Source organism: Taeniopygia guttata, chromosome 12 (genome assembly GCF_048771995.1).
Source record: "Taeniopygia guttata chromosome 12, bTaeGut7.mat, whole genome shotgun sequence".
Lineage (NCBI taxonomy): Eukaryota > Metazoa > Chordata > Aves > Passeriformes > Estrildidae > Taeniopygia > Taeniopygia guttata.
This window is the reverse complement of record NC_133037.1, coordinates 539,247-557,910: the sequence shown is the minus strand read 5'-3', so window position 1 is coordinate 557,910 and position 18,664 is coordinate 539,247. Positions and strand designations below refer to the sequence as shown.

The 18,664-nt window shown below is 53.1% G+C and overlaps 1 protein-coding gene across 3 annotated transcripts in view; it reads right to left on the bottom strand.

Moving 5' to 3' along the window:
* SRGAP3 (SLIT-ROBO Rho GTPase activating protein 3) overlaps window positions 1-18,664 on the bottom strand; it is a 70,986-nt gene that overhangs the window by 16,689 nt on the left and 35,633 nt on the right. For all 3 annotated transcript variants that reach the window (XR_012057869.1, XM_030283462.4, XM_030283463.4), the window contains exons 4-11: window positions 15,711-15,773; window positions 11,064-11,249; window positions 9,714-9,842; window positions 4,510-4,731; window positions 3,994-4,095; window positions 3,583-3,780; window positions 2,235-2,319; window positions 1,709-1,736 (exon numbers count right to left, since the gene is read on the bottom strand). Coding sequence is in view for 2 of the 3 variants with exons in the window: in XM_030283462.4 (XP_030139322.2) it covers window positions 1,709-1,736; window positions 2,235-2,319; window positions 3,583-3,780; window positions 3,994-4,095; window positions 4,510-4,731; window positions 9,714-9,842; window positions 11,064-11,249; window positions 15,711-15,773 (1,013 nt within the window). In the remaining variant the exon portion in view is untranslated. The remainder of the gene's footprint in view (window positions 1-1,708; window positions 1,737-2,234; window positions 2,320-3,582; window positions 3,781-3,993; window positions 4,096-4,509; window positions 4,732-9,713; window positions 9,843-11,063; window positions 11,250-15,710; window positions 15,774-18,664) is intronic.

Sequence of the window (18,664 nt, the reverse complement as noted above, 5' to 3'; positions counted from 1 at the left end):
TGACATGGGTGTGTCCCACACAGACACCACTCCAGCAGGGAACCAAGGGCACTGGTGGGCAGCTGGATCTAACACCTGCCTCCCACCACTGCCAGCTCGGCCTGAAGAGGCACCAAGAGCAGCTGAGGAGACACATCCAAAATAAACCACAGCTACCCCAGAAAACGCTGGGGTACTCCTGTTTGCTCCTAAGCAGATTTCATTCTGCTGACAGAAAGAGGCCACAATGAGGACAGTGGGAATACCTACACATTGCTGTATCTGACTTCTGCCTGCAATCCAGGGATGGGGATGACCCTCCCACTGCCTGTGACAGGTTTCAGTGCAGTACTGAGGACACTGGAGTGCTACCTGCATTATTGCTATTCCCAGTCCAATTCCCCTGCACAATGAAGGGCATTCAGTCTCTAGATCTAGACAAAGGAGAAACACACCACAAAATCCCAAACAGATTTCTGCCCTGCCCTCTGGCCCAGGCTGCACTGATGTCTGCACGGAAGAGAACATGACTGCAAACACACACAAAATTGGGTGCTGGGAGCCTCCATGCAGGAGATCTCATGGAACAGACATGGACACTTTACACAGAGCTCACTGCAAAGGGGACAGCAGGGGTCTGCTGCTTCCTTAATCAGATGCCTCTAATTAAGCAACTTGACTCTACACTCCTACAGCTCCCAGCCACTCCTCTGAGGGGTAAGTGAGGAGCAGAGGTGATGCTGCCCCTGGGAGCAGCCCTGCCCCACGCACTGCGGGGACCGTGCCTGCAGCCCCCAGCCAGGGCCCTGCGCTCACTCCTGGGCCCCAGGGTGCCAGGGAGCAGGGCCATGTCTGCTCCTCAGAGTGCCACACTGCACAGCCCCTGCTCCCTGAAGGTCCCTCTCTGTCCTGGCAGCACCTCGGGGCCCTGCTGGGTGCCCAGCCCTGATGCCACTCGGGCACAAGGAGCCTCCTTCCTGCCTGGCAAGGCAGCCCAGGCTGCACCATCTGCTTCACCACTTCTAACAGGGAACCGAGCTTTTTTCTGCTGGCATTATAAATTTTATTAAACACAAACAAGGTTGGAACAAGCTGACACGCAGAGAGGCTGTGCATGTTCTAGGGAGCTGTTTGGAGGCTTTGCTGGCCTGTGTCAGAACACCAGCACACTCCAAGCAAGCCACTGCAGCTCTGTGGAGATGCTTCACGGACTGGACACGGATCAAAGCCTCCTCTCTGTCACATCTGCCCCAGCCCTATCTCCTGCCCCAGAGGGATGAAGTCTGATACAGGCATGCTCTGCACTCACAGGTAAAGCAGCCAGAGCTGGGAGAGGATTTCAGGGACATATTAAACTCCTCAAAGGAAGAGGGATGGCAGGAAGTGAGTGTACACCTTCGTGTCACCCTGTCTGAACACAACCCCACCTCAGCTACGCTCCAGGGCATTGCACTGTGCTGATAAAGCACATCCAGGCACAGCAGAGCCAGCCAGCCAGAAACCACACTGAGCAGAACCAAGGGCTGCTTGCCACCCCCCCGATCCCAGCACCCCGGGCCATGCAGCTGGGAAGCAGGATGTGGGGCACAGGGACTGCCAGCACAGCGGGGCTGGGGTGGGTAACTGAACCCCACCAAGCTGCACCAGTAGCAAAGCAAACCCCCCTTCCCACACACCCTCCTGCCAGTGCCAGCCCTCCCAGGAGCAAGGACGGGAGGAAAGTGCTCACCTGGTTGTTCCACACTCAGCTCTTTCACCTGTAAGAAACACAAGATCCCATCATCCCTCCACATCAGCCACCAGCAAAGGACTGCAGAGCAGAGCTGCACAGGAGCTCACCCCTCACTGCTGGCTCCTACACCCCAAGGAAAGGCTTCCAGCAGAGAGGAGCTGCATTTGGGGAGGAGAGATGGCCACCTGGTGCCCCCACCATTAAAAGAGAGATTAGAAATCTAGAGGGAGAGGAAGGAAAGAGGCAGAGGGTGGGAGTGAGTGGCAATCTCTACTGCTGGAGAAGTAACCCAGCACTTCGGCACACAGTATCAGATTCAAAGAGATTTCTCTATGTGCACTCCCAGAGAAAAGTGGGAGGAGTAATCCAAGGAAATGATGGGTTTGCATGTCACTGGTCAGCCTGAGCAGCAGCAGCCAGGCACAGCCACTCAGGAGAACACACACGGGAGGCTGATGGGTGACACATGGTTTAAACCCTCTCAGGTGATGGAGGATCCTCCCTGGACCTGACCCCAACTCACCTTCTCCCAGAGTCTGCTTCAGCAGGTCGTGTTTAGCCTGGAGCTTCGTGATGAGGTTACTGCCATTCAGATACTCCTTAAATTTCTGGAATTAAAGAACAAATGGGTGGGTTGAGCACCACAGCCGCTGATGGATGTTCACTGCTGCCGGGGGGCTCAGGAGGCTGCAGGCTGCTCCGCAGAGCTCAGCAGGGTCTGATCACTTCTCCCTGCTCCAGCCACTGCCCTGATGCTCTTATTAGCCTGGTCTCCTTGGAGCTGCCCCTCCTGCCCAGGAACACAGGGAGGGACAAAGAGTTCAAAGCTGGCTTTCTTTTGCCAGGCTTCTGGGAACAGCCCAGGAAGTCAAAGCAGCTTTCCCTGCACTGCCAAGGTTTCGCCTCTGTGCAAACCAACAGTGGCAAGCAAGAGCTCCCAGTGCCTGAGCCCTCGCAGGCAGGGACTGCCAGGGACTGCCAGGTGCCCATGCAGCCAGTGACACCGTGCAGAACAACTGCCACCCCCCAGCAAGGCTGTCAGACACCCAGGAACACTCCAGAGCAAGGCATTACACAGGTAAGAGCAGAGAGGGAGACAAGAGATGGAAAATAATGGAAGACAGAGAATGGGAAAGATCAAAATCTCTGCAAAAAGTAAATCTCTGCATTAAAGTAATCCCAAGCACGATTCCAAATGAAAATTGCTAATTCCCCCCCAGTTTACAATAATATTATTAAGAGAAAGTAGAAACTCGTCTATGCATATGTAATACATCACAAGATGCTGCTAACCATAAGCTGTGACCCACACTGAAATGAGGGAGACTTGTGAACTCATGGCCTTTGCCTGTATTTCAGGTACCAGAAGAGAGACCTGGGCCCTGCCTGGGAGTGCAGCATGAGAGCTGCAGGGCAGGCACACACAGCACAGCCCAGCTTTTGTGCCTTCCTTGGTATGTGAGTGGCTTCAGCTCATCCGTGGGCCAAGGGCAAATTTACGATGGAAAGGCTAGAGAGGAGGACTTGGCTCACAGTTCACAGTCCTGAAGAGACCGTGGATGGTGGCCCACGGGCCCATGAGTCCATCTGGAGTCTGCGCCCTGCTCTGAGCCCCTCCTACTCCACTCATAAGTTTTGAATCTCCTCTGGCTGCTCCAGTTGTTCCTTCAAAGAGAAAAACAAGGCAGGCACTGGATTGTCAGTCCCTATGTAGTGCCCTGCCACTGAAATGCATTCCAGACCCAAATCTGACAGAAGACAAGTACTCAAAGAGATTGAATTGGTTCTTGCTCTTCACTAATGAGCACTTAACTGGGCCTCAGCCCTGGCAATTAATGTTTTGTGCCCTGTATGCCTGAGCTGAGACTCACAGTGAAATAGAACATTTCAGTCTCCTGCTGGTTGGCCCTCCTCTTGGCAATGTTGATTTTGCTCATGTAGGTCTCTGATGCAGCTGATTTGACTGACTCAGTGGAGCGGCTGTGCTGGAAGGCATCTGAAACATCAAAATCTTCCACTGTCAGCATGTCCTGCAAGGTCTGCATCGTGGCATCCAGCGTTTTCCGTACCTATCAGAAACAGGACAGCGTGGGCTTGAGGCAGACCAGGAAAAGGGCACGTCTTGAGCCTAAACAACCACTCAACAGGCAGTTCCTGAGCCCTGGCTGCAGTCTGTGAGCACTTCCAGCTCTGCCACAGGAGGAGCGCCACACCTGAGCACACCAGGAGAGCTCCAGTGGAAGAAAGGCTCAGCAGCACTGCCCACAGACCCCACCACTTACCTCTTCGTTCTCTATCTTGAGGGTGGCCAGCCGAGACTGCAGCTGGTGGTACCGCATCAGCAGCTCGGTCTGCACAGGCTGCTGGGCGCTCACCTGGCACACCTGGGACAGGAGACATTCCAGGGTCATGCATGGACCAGACACACATTCCCATACCCACAACATTCCTGGCAGCCTCCAGAGAGGTTGTGCAGCCGTGTGTCCCATGAGCAGCGCCCTGGACCCAGGCCAGCACCCTCTGCCATCTCCCAGTTACAGCAGGTTAACCACAGCTCCCTGTGCAGATCTGTGGGGCAGACAGAGCCAAACCAGGGGCTCCCTAATTGGGACAGGCGTGGAGCAAGAGGCAGCCTGAAAGGAGCAGCCCTAACGAGCCAAGAGCCTCATTAGGAAAGGGAACACGAATGGCAGTGTGTGAAGGCAGCAGAGAGGGGCAAGCAGTCAGAACAACTCCACAGGGATGGTTCAGAGCAGGGCCAGGCCCGGCCCCTCTGCAGCCCCGGCCGAGCACGGTACCTCATCCCCCATGTGCGGCTGGAACTCGAACTTCAGCGGCGGGCAGAAGACCTGGTTGCACATGTCCATGATGGTGTGCTTGTCGCTCCGCGCGTCCAGGTTGTCCACAGCATTCTCGATGACGTCCAGGCCCTCGTGGCGGGACGTCTCCAGGTTGTACTCAGCAGACAGGTACGTCCTGAAGGTCCGAGCAAGGCTGGCGTGGAACCCCAGATCGCAGCACTGAGGAACACAGAGGAGGCTCTGGTCACACAGACACTCCCAAACCATTGTGCAAGGCTCTCAAACACAGGCGGAGGCTGAAGCAAGGTGTGGCAGCGGACACCGTGCCCTGCAGTGCGTGCACATCCTGCTCTGTGCCTGGGCAGCTGCCTGCTTCCCACCATGGAGCAGCTCTTCATGCTGCTGACCAGTCTCACGTGTTCTTGGGGAAAATGATAAAACTTGGAGTTAACTGCTGCCAAAATACTGTACTTTAGACAAGAAACTGGTTTTAAACATTGTCTCCACTGTAACTGAATTTGGCATGTCAAGTATCATACCAGCACAGGGATTTGCTGCCCCAAAAGCTCCATCAGAGCTGAGCAAGTCCAACCTGTGACCAATCGCCACCTTGTCACCCAGCCCAAAGCACTGAATGCCATGTCCAGCTATTCCTTGAACACCTCCAGGAATGGTAACTCCACCACTTCCCTAGGCAGCCTGTTCCAGTGTCTGACAACCCTTTCCGTGAAGAAATACTTCTTGAAATTCATATTGATAAACTCAAAGTGAAACGCAAAACCTCAGGTGGTGCCACAAGCAGCTCTTACCTCAGAAGCCATCTCATGCTCGTGAGGTGACACTGCTCAGCTCAGATCACATCACAGCAAGGCTGTGCTTGCTTCAGCCTCTGCTAAAACCAGCAGCAAAGCTACACTGGGCCAATTCCCAGCCCCACTGTCCCTCCTAGTCTTTAAAACCTGTGAAAACCCATGCACAATAATGAGCAGTCTTGTAAAAACTATCAAATTGTCACAGCCCTCCATTTATCCTGCTTCTATTTAGCTTCTAATTACATTAATTGAGAGCATGGGCATTTACAGACTGGTACAGACCTGCCTTAAAAAAATCAACAAGCCACACAAAAAAAGATAAGGGATGGATTTCCATTTGCTGCTTGGGGCAAAACCTCATTCTGTGCTGCAAGTCTCTCCCATGAGACAGTTTCAGCACGAACACCCATATGACCACCCCAGGTTGTACAGAAACCCCAGAGCTGGAACAATGCAGCTGAAGGGCTGCCACACAGAGGGGCAGGGACCAGGGCCGGGACCCCTGCGCAGCACTGGGGAGGACCAGCACTCCTGCCCTGACCCGCTGACCACAGCCCTGTGCCCTGGGAACGGGCTGTGCGTTCCCCAGCACCTCCCAGCCCTCACCCGTGTTCTCCTACCCCCTGAAATCACAGCTACTTTGCTACAAAAAACAGCACCAGGAGGAAATATCTGCCGCTGCTCAAGGGTGGGAGTTCCCAAAGCACACAAAACCGAGCCACTACAAGGCAAAGCACTGAATGGCACAGAGCCCAAGGAGAGGGGCTCGGGGCATTGCCAGCTGCTCTTAGGACAGAATTCCATGTGAAATGCTTCCCTCTTTTTGCTGCCAGACTCGCACTGAAGCCGGCGGGGATTTGCAGTGCCCAGAAATCAGCTGCTCCCGAAAACCAGGGCAGGCACTTCCCGCACACACTGCAGCCCTTGAAGTCCCTGGTGATCAGCACCGTGCCGGCTGCTTCACACACGGGTGCCCAGAGAAGAAAAGACGGAGCAGGGATTTCCACGCAATTCCCAGAGGAACACACAATGGGGAGGGGAAAAGAAAAAAGCAGAAAAAAAAGACTTCAAACCAATGCTCCCAGCCCCAGAACAAATGGCATTTTCTCACCCCTCTCATCCCTTTGATGGCAAATAAATTAGAACCACAACTAATAATCCCAGCCCTTCCGCAGCGCCTTTCATCTGCCAAGCTCAGAGCTCCCCAAGCATTAATTCATCACGTCTGCTAACACCCTGCAAGGGGTGGAAATATCCCAGTGTTCAGCTTGAGAAACAAACCGGCTCCTGGATCTCGAGCAAGCACATTTGGCCAAAACACCATGGAAGCAGCCAAATACCTCTGTGCCTCCCCCTGCCCCCCCCAAGCCGCACCGGGGGGCAGTTTGTGCTCCAGGAGAAGGAAATGCATACAGTGGTCTGTGGCTCCAGCAGCTTCGAGTCCCTCTGCTATCTGGAAGGCTGAACCTGCACAAGACAAAGCTCAGCCAGGCCCACGGCTCGGACCTGAGCAAGTGGAACCCTGGAGTAACACCTGAGCACCTGGGTGCCCTGCCAGCCACCCCTTAACTTCACAGGCAGGGCAGTAACGCCCCTGCCTCCACAGGACCAGCACTGCCTGCAAACAAAGAGCCCAACTCATGTGCTCTGCTCTGTTCCCCCTTCTCTGCATTTTTTCCTTATCTGTTTTTTAAAAAATATTCTATATTATTTTTAATGATATGCATAACAATTATATGCCTACTTTAATTTATGCCTCTTCTCTCTTGATGTAGGGGCAAAATCCAGAGCTGTACTGTGCGGCAAGTAAATCACAGAATGGTTTATGTTGGGAGAGACCTTAAAGATTATCCAATTTCAACTACCCTGCCATGAACAGGAACACCCTCCACCAGCCCAGGTTGCCCCAGGCCCTGTTCAACCAGGCCAGCAAAGCCAACTGAGGATTTTTGGCATAACTATTTCAGCTGCTGTTTCTGTTCCCTAACTTGGCTCAGCTAGTTTTTCCAGGGACCGAGCAATTCGGCAGTTCCATGTAACACTGAATTTCCTCAGAGTTCTCCTCCCTTCCTAGCTTGTCTCAGATACAGCAATCACTAATCCATGGGGATGTGAGCTGCTGCTCCAGAAGGACCCGGAGGAGGCTGCGGACGTTTCAGCAGATCAGTTTATATGGAAAGCGACTGTTCCATTTTCTCGGCTGAATCTAGTGATATCTTTCATGTGACCGCTTCAAACTATCTTGCAGCCACTTCCCACAGAACTCCAGAGGGATGGATAAGGAGCTTTATCTCCTCTTTGCACACGTGGTCGAAAAGATTAACTTGGTCACAGAGTTAATGACAGAAACGAGACAAACCCAGGCGCTTAGACAGACGCACGTGTCATCTGAGGAGGAGGCCCCACGGTGCGCTGACAGTCCAAGGCTAATTTGATCTATCTCTATATTCTTCCCTTCCTTTCTAGGACAAAACAACAAGGCCACTGGAGACAGAGCAGCAGACGGCTCTGCGCCCCTCTGCAGCTCCTCTGATGGGCTTCACAGGTCTCATTAACCCCGGGAGGCCTCCCTGCCACCTCCCGCAGCAGCTGGGCCCTCTGCCCTGCAGAGCAGGAGGGTCCAGCACGGCTTTGTCACAGCCCCGCGCTCAGGGCTGCCAGGGAGCACGCACGTCACGGCTGTGCCTCAGAGATGACACTGAAGCAGCTGGGATGGGGCAGCACCGGTAAATTGGCTCTGCAGTGTCCTGACAGCTCAGATTGGTGTGAAATCAGCAGCTGCAGCGGCAATTTGTACTGGAGATGGAGGGTGTGCGAGCCAGTCGCCTCTCCCGCGTCCCAGAGAGCCAGCCTGGAGCATCCCTCAGCATTCTGCGGTGGTGCAGGGCAGAGGAGCCAGCAGGAGCCACGGGAGCGTGGTCAGCTGGGCTCCAAGAGCGGTTAGTCAGGCTCAGTGAGTGGGCAGCCAGGTTCAGAGCTGCCCTGGGCTCCAAGCGTGGCCGGCCAGGCTCCACTCTCCCACAGAGCCCCTGCTCACCACACACTGCAGAGCTGCTCCCTCCATGGGCTCAGCTGCCCCACACAGACCCTCTCCAGCACCACTGGGATCCCGTGGCTTGGATTCATTTCTTCTGGAGTGCTGAAGCCCTTCTTGCTTCCCAAGATACACTGAACTCGTAAAAAGGCCTGCCCAGATAAACTGCTCTCCCTTTGAGGAGACGGGACACCCATGCTCAGCTCACACATCCAGGATTTTGTTTCTTTGCTGAACAGACTTTATAATCAGGACAAATTTCATTGCTCCATGTTAAAGATGCTTTAGCTAAAGTCCCTGAAGGGATTCCTGGAGTGTGGAGGAAATGCCATCTGCTGACTCCAGTGGAAGTGTCAGTGAGGAAATAAAAGTTGGGAAGAATAATATAAACAGACAGAGCTAAAATGGAACTCAGCAAATCTCCAGAAAATCAAAGTTCAAAAAACTCCACAAAAAGAAGTCATTGTTGCTTAAAAGATAATTTAACAAAAGAAACATAGAATGTACACTGCAAAAGCAGAAAGCCTGCAGATATATCAAGGTGTTCTCACACCTTGTCATTCAAATGTCTCCACAATCAACTTACTTTTTTTTTAACACATCTTCAATAATAAAGAGAACAAAAAGAACATAATTAAGAGTATTTTATCGTATATCAAAATCTTTAAGTCATCAGGGGATTTGCATCAGACTTACTTCAATTCTCAGAAGTGTAACTACATGCTAATGGGCTAGGAAAGGAGGTAAACACTCAAGCAGCTTTTTAAATTGTACATTTAGGTAATGAAGGTGCTTCAAGCTCAGCTATTTATGCACTCACTGAGGCACCTCCAGCAGGAAGAAGCTGCACCCTGCAATCTACACGCTGTGGGATGCCCAATAAAGGAAGAAGCAGAAATCCCTTCTCTGGGTAAATCCCTTCTTTGAATGTCTCAAAGCAGTTTGTAGGAGTCACCACTGTTCAGTTCCTATCATTGCCTCCAGCAGTTCCTGCCTTGAGGCTATTCCCTTCAAGGAGCACCGGGACAAAGCCCCAAAGGCTTCCCCAGCCAGGACAGCACTGCCACATGTGCTGAATCCCCACCAAAGTCACCGAGTAGCAGAAAGAAAACCCCCCCCTGGTGCAGCACCAAAACCAAGGCTGTGTCTGACCTGGGCAGCATTTTCTGTCCCAGACAGACTAACCAATGGGCCGAGAACAAAACCTCAGTCTCACCTGGCTCAGCCCAAGGCAAACCCAACCCACAGAACATATCCAGCCCCAGTTAAGAACAGCCTAAAGCCCCCACAGACACCCCCCCAGCAGCACAGGAGTGCAGCTCAGAGCCCAGCCAGGCTGCAGGGAAGGCACTCACGTCGATGAGGTCGGAGACGTCGTGGATGTAGTATTTGCTGACGGCCGCGTTGGTGGCTGCCAGGTTCAGCAGGTAGTCGTTCCTGGCTTTTGTACACTTCAGCTTGTTTTCAGAATACTTGGCTTGTCTCTGAAAAAGCAGAATGGAGTGTCAAAGCACAAACAGGATGGTACTGGCACAGTTTCTCCTGCCACAGACCCCCACAGCACCATGCAGCCTGGGTGTGATGAGGTAATTACTAGAACTTGGTATCTGCTATGAAAACAGGGAAACACCCCAGTATGAAACACCCTTACCAGAGTGGAGGAGATCCCATCTGAACACCCCTCACGCTGTCAGCCAGCCATGAGGAGTGCATCCTGCTCAGAGGAGCCCCTGAGCACAGCTGCTGCTGGGGATTTTGGCATCAGACAAAACCAGAGGGCCAAATTTTCCCCCCTAGAAATACTGACATACGTTTGGACTTGGTCCAGATGTGTGCAGCTGTATCAAAGTGGAATCTGGCCCAGAGGCCCAACCTACACAATTCAGAACAGGACCCAGAATTTAAAACTGTAAGAAAGCAGATGTGCTCCAGATCTGGGACATCTGCTCAGGCAGATCCCTGGTCTGAAGGCTGAATCAAAAGATTAACCCTTCCAAGAAGTTCACTGTAAGAAATGTCCCAGGGCTGCATGAGCCAGCGAGCAAATGCATCCCTGGCTGGGGAAACTATCACCTTTCCTCCAAAATTAACACAAAAACTTGTGGAGATCCTGAGGTCACGGAGTTTGCTGAAGCCAGAATGGCACAAAGTGTTTTGCCTAGGAAATCCATCTAAATACTGCACTCTCACTTCCAGACAGTCTGCACTGCCCTCCTCAGCACAACCCCTGGGGCCCGGCTGGCACAGCCAAGCCCCTGGCACGCCGTGCCCAGCTGCTGCTGGAGAAGCAGCTCCCACTGCCTCTCCCTGTCCTGCGCCCCAGGAGCCACCACCCCCAAGGCCCCTCCAGCTGCTGGTCTCGGCTCTCCCTCCAGAGTCAGCCTGGAAGGTGCCACGGGTGGCCAGTGGCTCCTGTGCAGGTCCCCACCCCGTCCAAGGGCACTGCCTGCCCCTGTCGTGCCATCCTGACTCCTTCTCTAGGAGCTGGTGCTGGCCCTTCTCCACAGCCAGGAGCAGGGAAGGCACTTGTGATGGCCTCCTTGGGTATCTTCAGCAGAACATGCACACGAGACACCAGCCCTCCTAACCCCTTCCCAGAGGTACAGGAATGGCCTCACAGACAAAGACAAGGCTGAAGCCAAGCCCTGCCGCCTGCAGGGAGCCCCAGCCCCAGCCCAGCTCCCTCTTCCTTCCCTCTCACCCACCTTCTCTTTCATCTTCTCAATCTTCTTGACAGAGCTGCGCCGCTGAGGCCGGTCCTCGTGTCGCAGCAGGTTCACACTGATGTCCCCTGACTTGTTGAACTGCTTTTCTTCCTGCTTCTCTGCCTCCTTCAGCTTGCTCTCGGCGCTGATGCTCTCTGCGTGGTACATGTGGTAGGTCTTCATCACCTGCAGACACGGGAGGTCAGGAGCCACCCTGCCATGGCCACCTGCAGCAGCAGAGCAGGACCAGCCAGCAGCCCTGGGCAGGGCAGAGGGCTCTGGGGGCTGCTGTGGCATTAAGGAACAGAGCAGGGAGAAAGGCTCGAGAGGTGAATCCCAGCCCCAGCCCCATTTCTAGAGGCTCCAGGCTGGTCTAAGAACTGTGATGACACTCAGTCCCACCGGGGGAATGATCCAGCACACACCTGCAGTCAAAGAGCACCGTATGCCTGCCAACAGGGACATAAGGAATAACCTCAGGGCTCTGCAGCTGGGATAAGGGTCTCCATGAGAAGTGACTGTGAGAGAGGCCACAGTCAGTCTGACCTCCCTTTTGACCGAATCCCTCTGCTCCTACACGTGGACTTGCTATGCCATCAGACAGCCGAACCAGCCGAAGTGGAGGAGCTGCAATCCCCAGGCAGAAATGGGGTTCATCTCCTGTCACCACCTCATCCTCCCCTTGCTGCCACCAGCAGGCACAGGCAGTGCCAGGATGGGTGCAGCAGCACCTTGTCCTTGACATTCCAGATCCAGGAGGGATGACGCTGATCCTGGAACACTCTACAGGCAAAACTTCCAGCACAACCTTCAGAAACTAGAGCCCAAAGGGCACACTGGATATTTTAACAGAGCTGGCAAGAGGGACACATCTGTTCCTCTCTCTTTATGCCTTTAGTCACATGTCCCCTCCTATCATCTCCCTTCAGGACGTGGAGGGTTTATTTCACATTGCCTTGTGCTCCCTGCAATCAGCCTCAGCAGCTGGGCACTGCAGGCTGGGCACACCGGGATGGGCTGGGACAGGCTGGGACATGCTGGGACACACTGGGACACACTGGGATGGGCTGGGACAGGCTGGGACACACTGGGATGGGCTGGGACATGCTGGGACGGGCTGGGATGGGCTGGGACATGCTGGGACATGCTGGGATGGGCTGGGACACACTGGGATGGGCTGCCTGAGGCCCAAGGGTTAAAACAGAGCAGGAACCCCAGACGCAGGAGGTTTTTATGCAGGGGGGTTTTACACATGGCTTAATGAAGCAAACAGAGTTTTCCTCAGCTGCAGCTGCCAGCAGGAGCCAGGAGTGTTTGACTTGGAGCAGGTCAGGCTGAGCTGCAGGATCCGTCCTCCTGCCAAGCACAGCCCTCAGCTGAAGCACGTTCCCAATGCCCTCCGGAGCCACACAAACCTGGCACTGCAGGGACATCCCAGTGCAGGGACACCCCACCCTGCAGGGCAGGGACAGGCAAGGGGCAGTGAGCAAAGGCTCCTACTTTGTCCTGAGCTGCTGCATTTCCAAACCCCGGAAATTCTTAACACAGATTGCAACCACGTATTTCAAACTGCCTTTTCTGCAGTGAATGCCACAGGACACACACAGACCAGACGATTCCTGGGGTTTTCTTAAAGAGAAAGACCAGAGGGTTTCACTGAGCCTTCCTCATCCTCACCACCTAACATCTTTTTGTGAAGCACACAGAGGGAAGTGAAGAAGCAAAATCCTGCATATCAGGGCTTCAGGCAGTAAGAGGAAAGGTTTCTGCAGCATTCAGAGAGGCCATGACACAACAGCAAAGCCCAACGAGTGACAGGGCTCCAAATTGCAGGATTTTTGTGAAATCTAAAGGTTCAGTTACCCAACCAAAATAGATACCTTAAACAACTCACTGTGCTCCTCACCAGCTGCCCTGCCACGCAGCTCGCTCTTGGAAATTCAGAGTGTATTTCTGTTTATACCTGCCTTAATTTTGGCCAGGGCCAACCTGCACTGCAGCAATCAGTCCCTGATCTGCAATTCCCTCGTGCCGTCTCGGTGCCTGCAATCCAATCACGCTGTCCCTGGCTTGCATTGCTGTGACACAAAGACAAACTGCCACAGCTGCGTCCCGGGGATCTTTCCTGCAAATCAGTTAATTAGCTGCAGCGAAGGAGGAAAAATATGTTCCAATGTTCATTAGTTATTTAACAACACGAGTTGTGTTTTCCATATTAATTACATGTTCTGGATAAAGGCTGTTGCCAAAATACCGGCCGTAAATGGCACTGCTGGCAGTCTCCAGCTACAAGGGCTTTGTTCTCCTCAACAGCTCATCCCAAGGTTCTGACCCAGCAGAGGAGCCAGAGCAGAAATGGGGTGACCGTGTCAGGTACAGGCTCAGGCCCCCTCAGCCTCCTGCCTTTACCAGCTCCAACTGGAACCTCTCTGCTGGAATCCATAAGGAGGAACCAAAGGAACGAAGCTGGTTTTAATTCACAGCTGAACTATTTCTGCACAAAACCATTCACAAGCATCTCCACTTCAGAATGAAAGTCATCCACTTCCATTTTGATTAAAATCAGCGTGGCTTTGGTTGTCTCCATACACACTCCACAGGGTGACTTGCATCAGAACAGCAACAAGGCTGAGTTAAAATCAATGTGGTTGTTTTGGCTTGAGTTTGAGACAGTGAATGCCTGAGAAGCTTGTAAAAAACTGTTGTTTCCACCCAGTGCACAGAATTCTCCTTAATTCTGCTTAAAAAGCAGCCTCGCCAGGGCACGGATGAGCTGTGGGTAAAGGCCTGGCCAGAGGAAGAAATCGAGTTCCTTGTGCTGACAGCAGGCAAGCGACACTCCTGAGGAAGCAGCAGCCCGGTGTCCTGAGCCAGCTCCTTAACCCATGCCTGGCTCTGTCAGCAGCCACAGCTCCCGTGCTGCTCATGGGTTCCCAAGGTGCTGAAAGAACTCACCACCAGCAGCTCAGCCCCAAAGATGTCCCAGCCACCCCAGCACGTGAGCCAGGGCGCAGCTGGGCACCTGATGGCTCCGGGACAGAACCACGAGGACGTGAGCTGACCCTGACTGCCCCACAGGCTTTTCCCCCACGCTTCTGAGGTACGGCCCTTCCCTGCTCCTTCCTGCCTGGATAACACAAGCAGTTTGCCATCTTGGCAGCAAGGCTGAACGCAAACACAGAGCTCCTCCAGCTGTCCCAGTTTCCCATTCAAACCAGTTTGTTTCACCATTCAAGCCCATTCTCCTCAGCACACGGAGCAAAGCAGTGAATGGGAGAAATCCCAGCTCCTGTGAGGATGAGCAGAATCACCCTCTGTGCTCCTCCTTGGCCACTGCTTGCACTGGGGGCCTCAGCACACTGCTGGTCCCCCCGTGACCGCAGTGTGTCCCTCGGGGATGGCCCTGTCCCATGCCTGGGGTCAGAGCATACAGGTCCACAGCTATGAGGTCCACCTAGCCCTTGTTAGCCTTTCCTTGTTTTGCATCTGTCATGTTGCTGCTGTAATTAATCTTAATTAGTCACCACCTCTAACACAGCTTGTGACATTCAACCATCAACAATGTAGTCCCAAATCTCACACAGGCTTTTTAATCTGATCTGCTGTCCACCCACACTGCAGGTCTCACAACAATCAAATCCTTCAACAGCCAGTGCAGGAACAAACCTGTTAAGAGGAGATTTATGGCAGAAATTTCAAATACAATCACTCATGCTCTGTTGTTTAGGCCTGCTCTTCAAAGAGATGAAATAGAATGATTGTTTAAGAATAAACCTACTGCAGCATTATTTATGTACCAGTTACAGATATAACCAAAGAAAGCAAATATATTATCTCAATTTTCCAACAAAAGGCAGTCTTTATATGGTTTTGTTGCTCCTAAACCACAAATAAAACAATTTTTTTAAAAAACACTTGCTACAGGGCAAGAGGCAGAAGCAACACAAAGACTTTTATTACTCTGCCATGAAAACCTGCTGGAAGAGCTATGTCCTGACTAACAGCACATGATCGCACTGGGAGGCACAGACAACTCTGCAGCCAAAGTGCTCCTCGGGGCACAAGCCAGAGCTGAGCCCCTGCGAGCCAGAAGTTTTCTGCATTCCCCAGCAGAAGGTCACGTTCAGCCATCCCCCTGGCCAGGGGCTCACAGGAGCAGGGAGGTGTCCAGTGGACAAGCACAGCCAGCTCAGAGCCACTGGTGCTGGAATCAGCAGCCCAGAGTCTGAGCAGGGCCAAAGGTACCAGGGGTGCTGAGCCCCGGCAGGTGAGAGCGCTCCAGAGCGTTCCAGAGTGCTCCAGAGCGCTCCAGCACCCCAGGGATCTGAGTGACCACAGCAAACACCCCAGGCAGGCTCAGGGCAGCAGCCGGGCACCGGACCCAGCCCTCGCGCTGCGGGAGCTCCTCCGGCACCGCCACCAGCCCAGCGAGCAGAGAGGCTCCCGGGGTGTGAGGGGCAGAACGGCCACGGCCAGGGCACAGCCCCAGACCGGCTCTGACAGACGCCTGTGCTCCCCAGGCCCTGCCTGGGAACGGGATGTGAGGGGCAGAACAGCCACGGCCAGGGCACAGCCCCAGGCCGGCTCTGACAGACGCCTGTGCTCCCCAGGCCGTGCCTGGGAACGCGGGATGGGCTCGCTGCTCACCGTGTACAGCTCGTTGGTGACTTTCAGGAGCTCCTCATGCATCTGGAGGCCAATCTCTTTGCTCTGCAAGACAAAAACAAGAAGAGGTGAGACTGTTATGCTCAAAACGTGCAGTTCTAAAATGAAAATACATTTCAGAGGAATAAACATGAACACACAGTGCAGCAAAGTCTGGTGCAGTTTCAGAGCGGCTCCATATTCATTTGAGGCTGACTTTTGCCCATGGATCATCCAAACTGGGTTTCAGAGACCACGAGGAGGAATTTAATATAATTTAACTTATTTATCCTGCAGAACAGATGAATCTAAAATTACAGGCAATACTGATTTACCCTTCCACTGGTAACCTTCATTCCTAGCCCACAGCCAACTCCCCATTTGGGTGTAACATGACACTGTCCCCCAGTCTGGGGACTGGCAGAGACTCACTTCGAGACTGGCAGGCGTGCATCATCCAACAGCCATTTGTGTTCCCCAGACTGGCAGTTCCCCAGACTGGCATCCTCCAGCCCCACAGCATCACCTCTCAATCTGTCTTGATCTGAAACACTCTGTGCTCTGTGACTAAACCCATCTGCTGCTGGACCTGCAATTTCCAGCCAACACTGGTATTTCAGAGCAAAGACTACCAGGGCTCCCCAGCACTGGCATCCCAGGTTTGCATTTCCCTTGGCCATGACCCACTCCCTAGCTCCTCCTCAGGAGCTCATTTTCACTATTCTGACCCAAGTGAACCAAAGCATCTCTGAAAAAGGACATTACAAAATAGCTACACCACAGTTATATAATAAAGTTTCCAGTTTCACAACAGCAGCAGCCAAAGTTCAGCCAGCTGAGGAGACACTCACTGCCAGTGAGGAAGTCCTGGCATCCTCCTGTCTGCTGCACTCCCATTATCAGCCTGTGTTTTCCCTTTCCTTGCCAGGCAGGATGAGGCAGATGCAGTCGCCAGCCTTCTCCAGCATGGACACAGCCCTTTGTGGAGAGGCCACAGCACGGGGAGCTGCCCAACACCAGAGCTTGGCTGCAGATCAAACCCACTCCTACTGCAACCCAGCAGCTGGAGGTGCTGGATGTGCTCACACTGCTTTCCTGCCTGCCTGTAATTACACCACAAATCTCTCCGTGGAATCTTCTTGGCTAGGAAATACTTAGTATAGCTTGAAGATGTGTTTAAACTAAGTATAGACACCCCCCTCCTCCCTCCCTAAACCAAACCAAAACAAAACTGAGCCGTTTCTCCCAGATTTCCTCAAATAACTCCAGGAAGTTTTGTGCACGTGGGCAAGGAAAACAACTTTCCATCAGGCTGGGTGATGAGAGAAGCCCTCGACACAGAAAGGTCCTCTAATTCCAGTCAATGGAATTAGGGACAATGTAGGGACAACGTACATACTTTGAAAATTGAATCTAGATTACTAGAAGTTAGATTTAAAGCAAAGCCTGAAGCAAGGAGTCTGAAGGGTGAAAGCCCCACCCAGTAACCACAGTTGTCTGTGAGTTAGTGGCAGGGTACCTGGGACAGTCCCATCCTCAGAGGCCTGACTGAGGCACACTGGTCCCACTCCCACTTGTACAAGGTGCCAGGATGGTGCCAGTGACCAGAAGGTGCTCAGCTGAGGTCCATGGCCACCAGGAACCCTCATCTGGACTGGAGCCCAGTCCCTGTCCTCTGCCCACCAACAGTGATGGTCAGAACTGCTCCCAAAAATCTCACTGGGCCTTGCTAACTCACAACAGAGCCGTGATAGATGTGCATCCCCCCAGACACAGCCCAGAGATGTTTGGGGACCTTCTCATTCTCTACAGCTCCCTGACAGGAGGGTGCAGCCAGGTGGGGGTTAGAGGACAGAGACAGGGAACAAGGGACAGGACAAAAGCAAACAGCCCCAAGCTGTGCCAGGGAGGTTTAGGCTGACTATTTGGAAAACATTTCCCCTTCATTCCTGGAGGAATGTAAAAGCTGTGTGGATGTGGCACTCAGGGACATGGGTTAGTGATGGCCTTGGCAGTTCTGGGCAAGGATTGGACTCGATGGTCTCAGAGAGCTTTTCCAACCTAAACCATTCTGTGATTCTAGTATGAGTTATCACAGTCAAGGACTCCAAACAGGGGCTTGGAGCCCACAGCAGGAGCCACACGTACCCCCCAGCCACCCCTGCTGCCACAAGCCACAGGCCACTCCCCAAACCACAGCTCCCCAAAAGCCTGGGGAGGACAGGACAGGCCGGTGGCAGAAGCCGTGGCCCAGGCTGAGCTGAGCTCCTGCCTCTGCCCCGGATTTCCTGCACACTGCAGGGCAAGGCCACAAAGCTGTAATTTTCAAAGCCAATTTTAGACTCCGAAATAGAGCAACACAAACTGGCTCAGTGTGCTGTTCCATGAGCTACACCTGCGCAGGCAACCACAGGTGGGGAGCACAGTTAAAGAGCCAGCTCTCACAGACACTACCCCAACGCCTGGCCCCTGCTGCAAAGGGTCTGTGGCATGGCTGGGAGTCTCCCAGCATCCAAGAGGGCAGTGAGGATGAGTGAGGATGCTGGAACCTCCTTCAAGCAAGTGAGCAGCTGAAGGACTTGCCTCTCCTCCAAGCCTGCTGCCTTCCCTTTCTCCAACATAAGAATTATTTTGTGTGCTGACAGGAGGCAACAACAAAACATCATTCCAGTTCCTGGGACCATCCACAAAACCCGAACTACAATTTAGCTGCTTCCTTTATGCCTCACATTCCTCCTAAAACCCACAGTGGCTCACTGAGACAGCAATGGCTTCAAGTTAGCAATTTATTAAAACTCCTGCCATGTTGACAAAGTATGGGGAAGCAGCAGGATGGATGACTGACAACAGAGAACACTTACTCTAAAGACAAAGATAAGAGCTCCCATCCAGACACTGCTTCTTCATCCAACCTCCATCCAGGACAATGCAGCACAGGCTGTAATTAAGTTCACTGT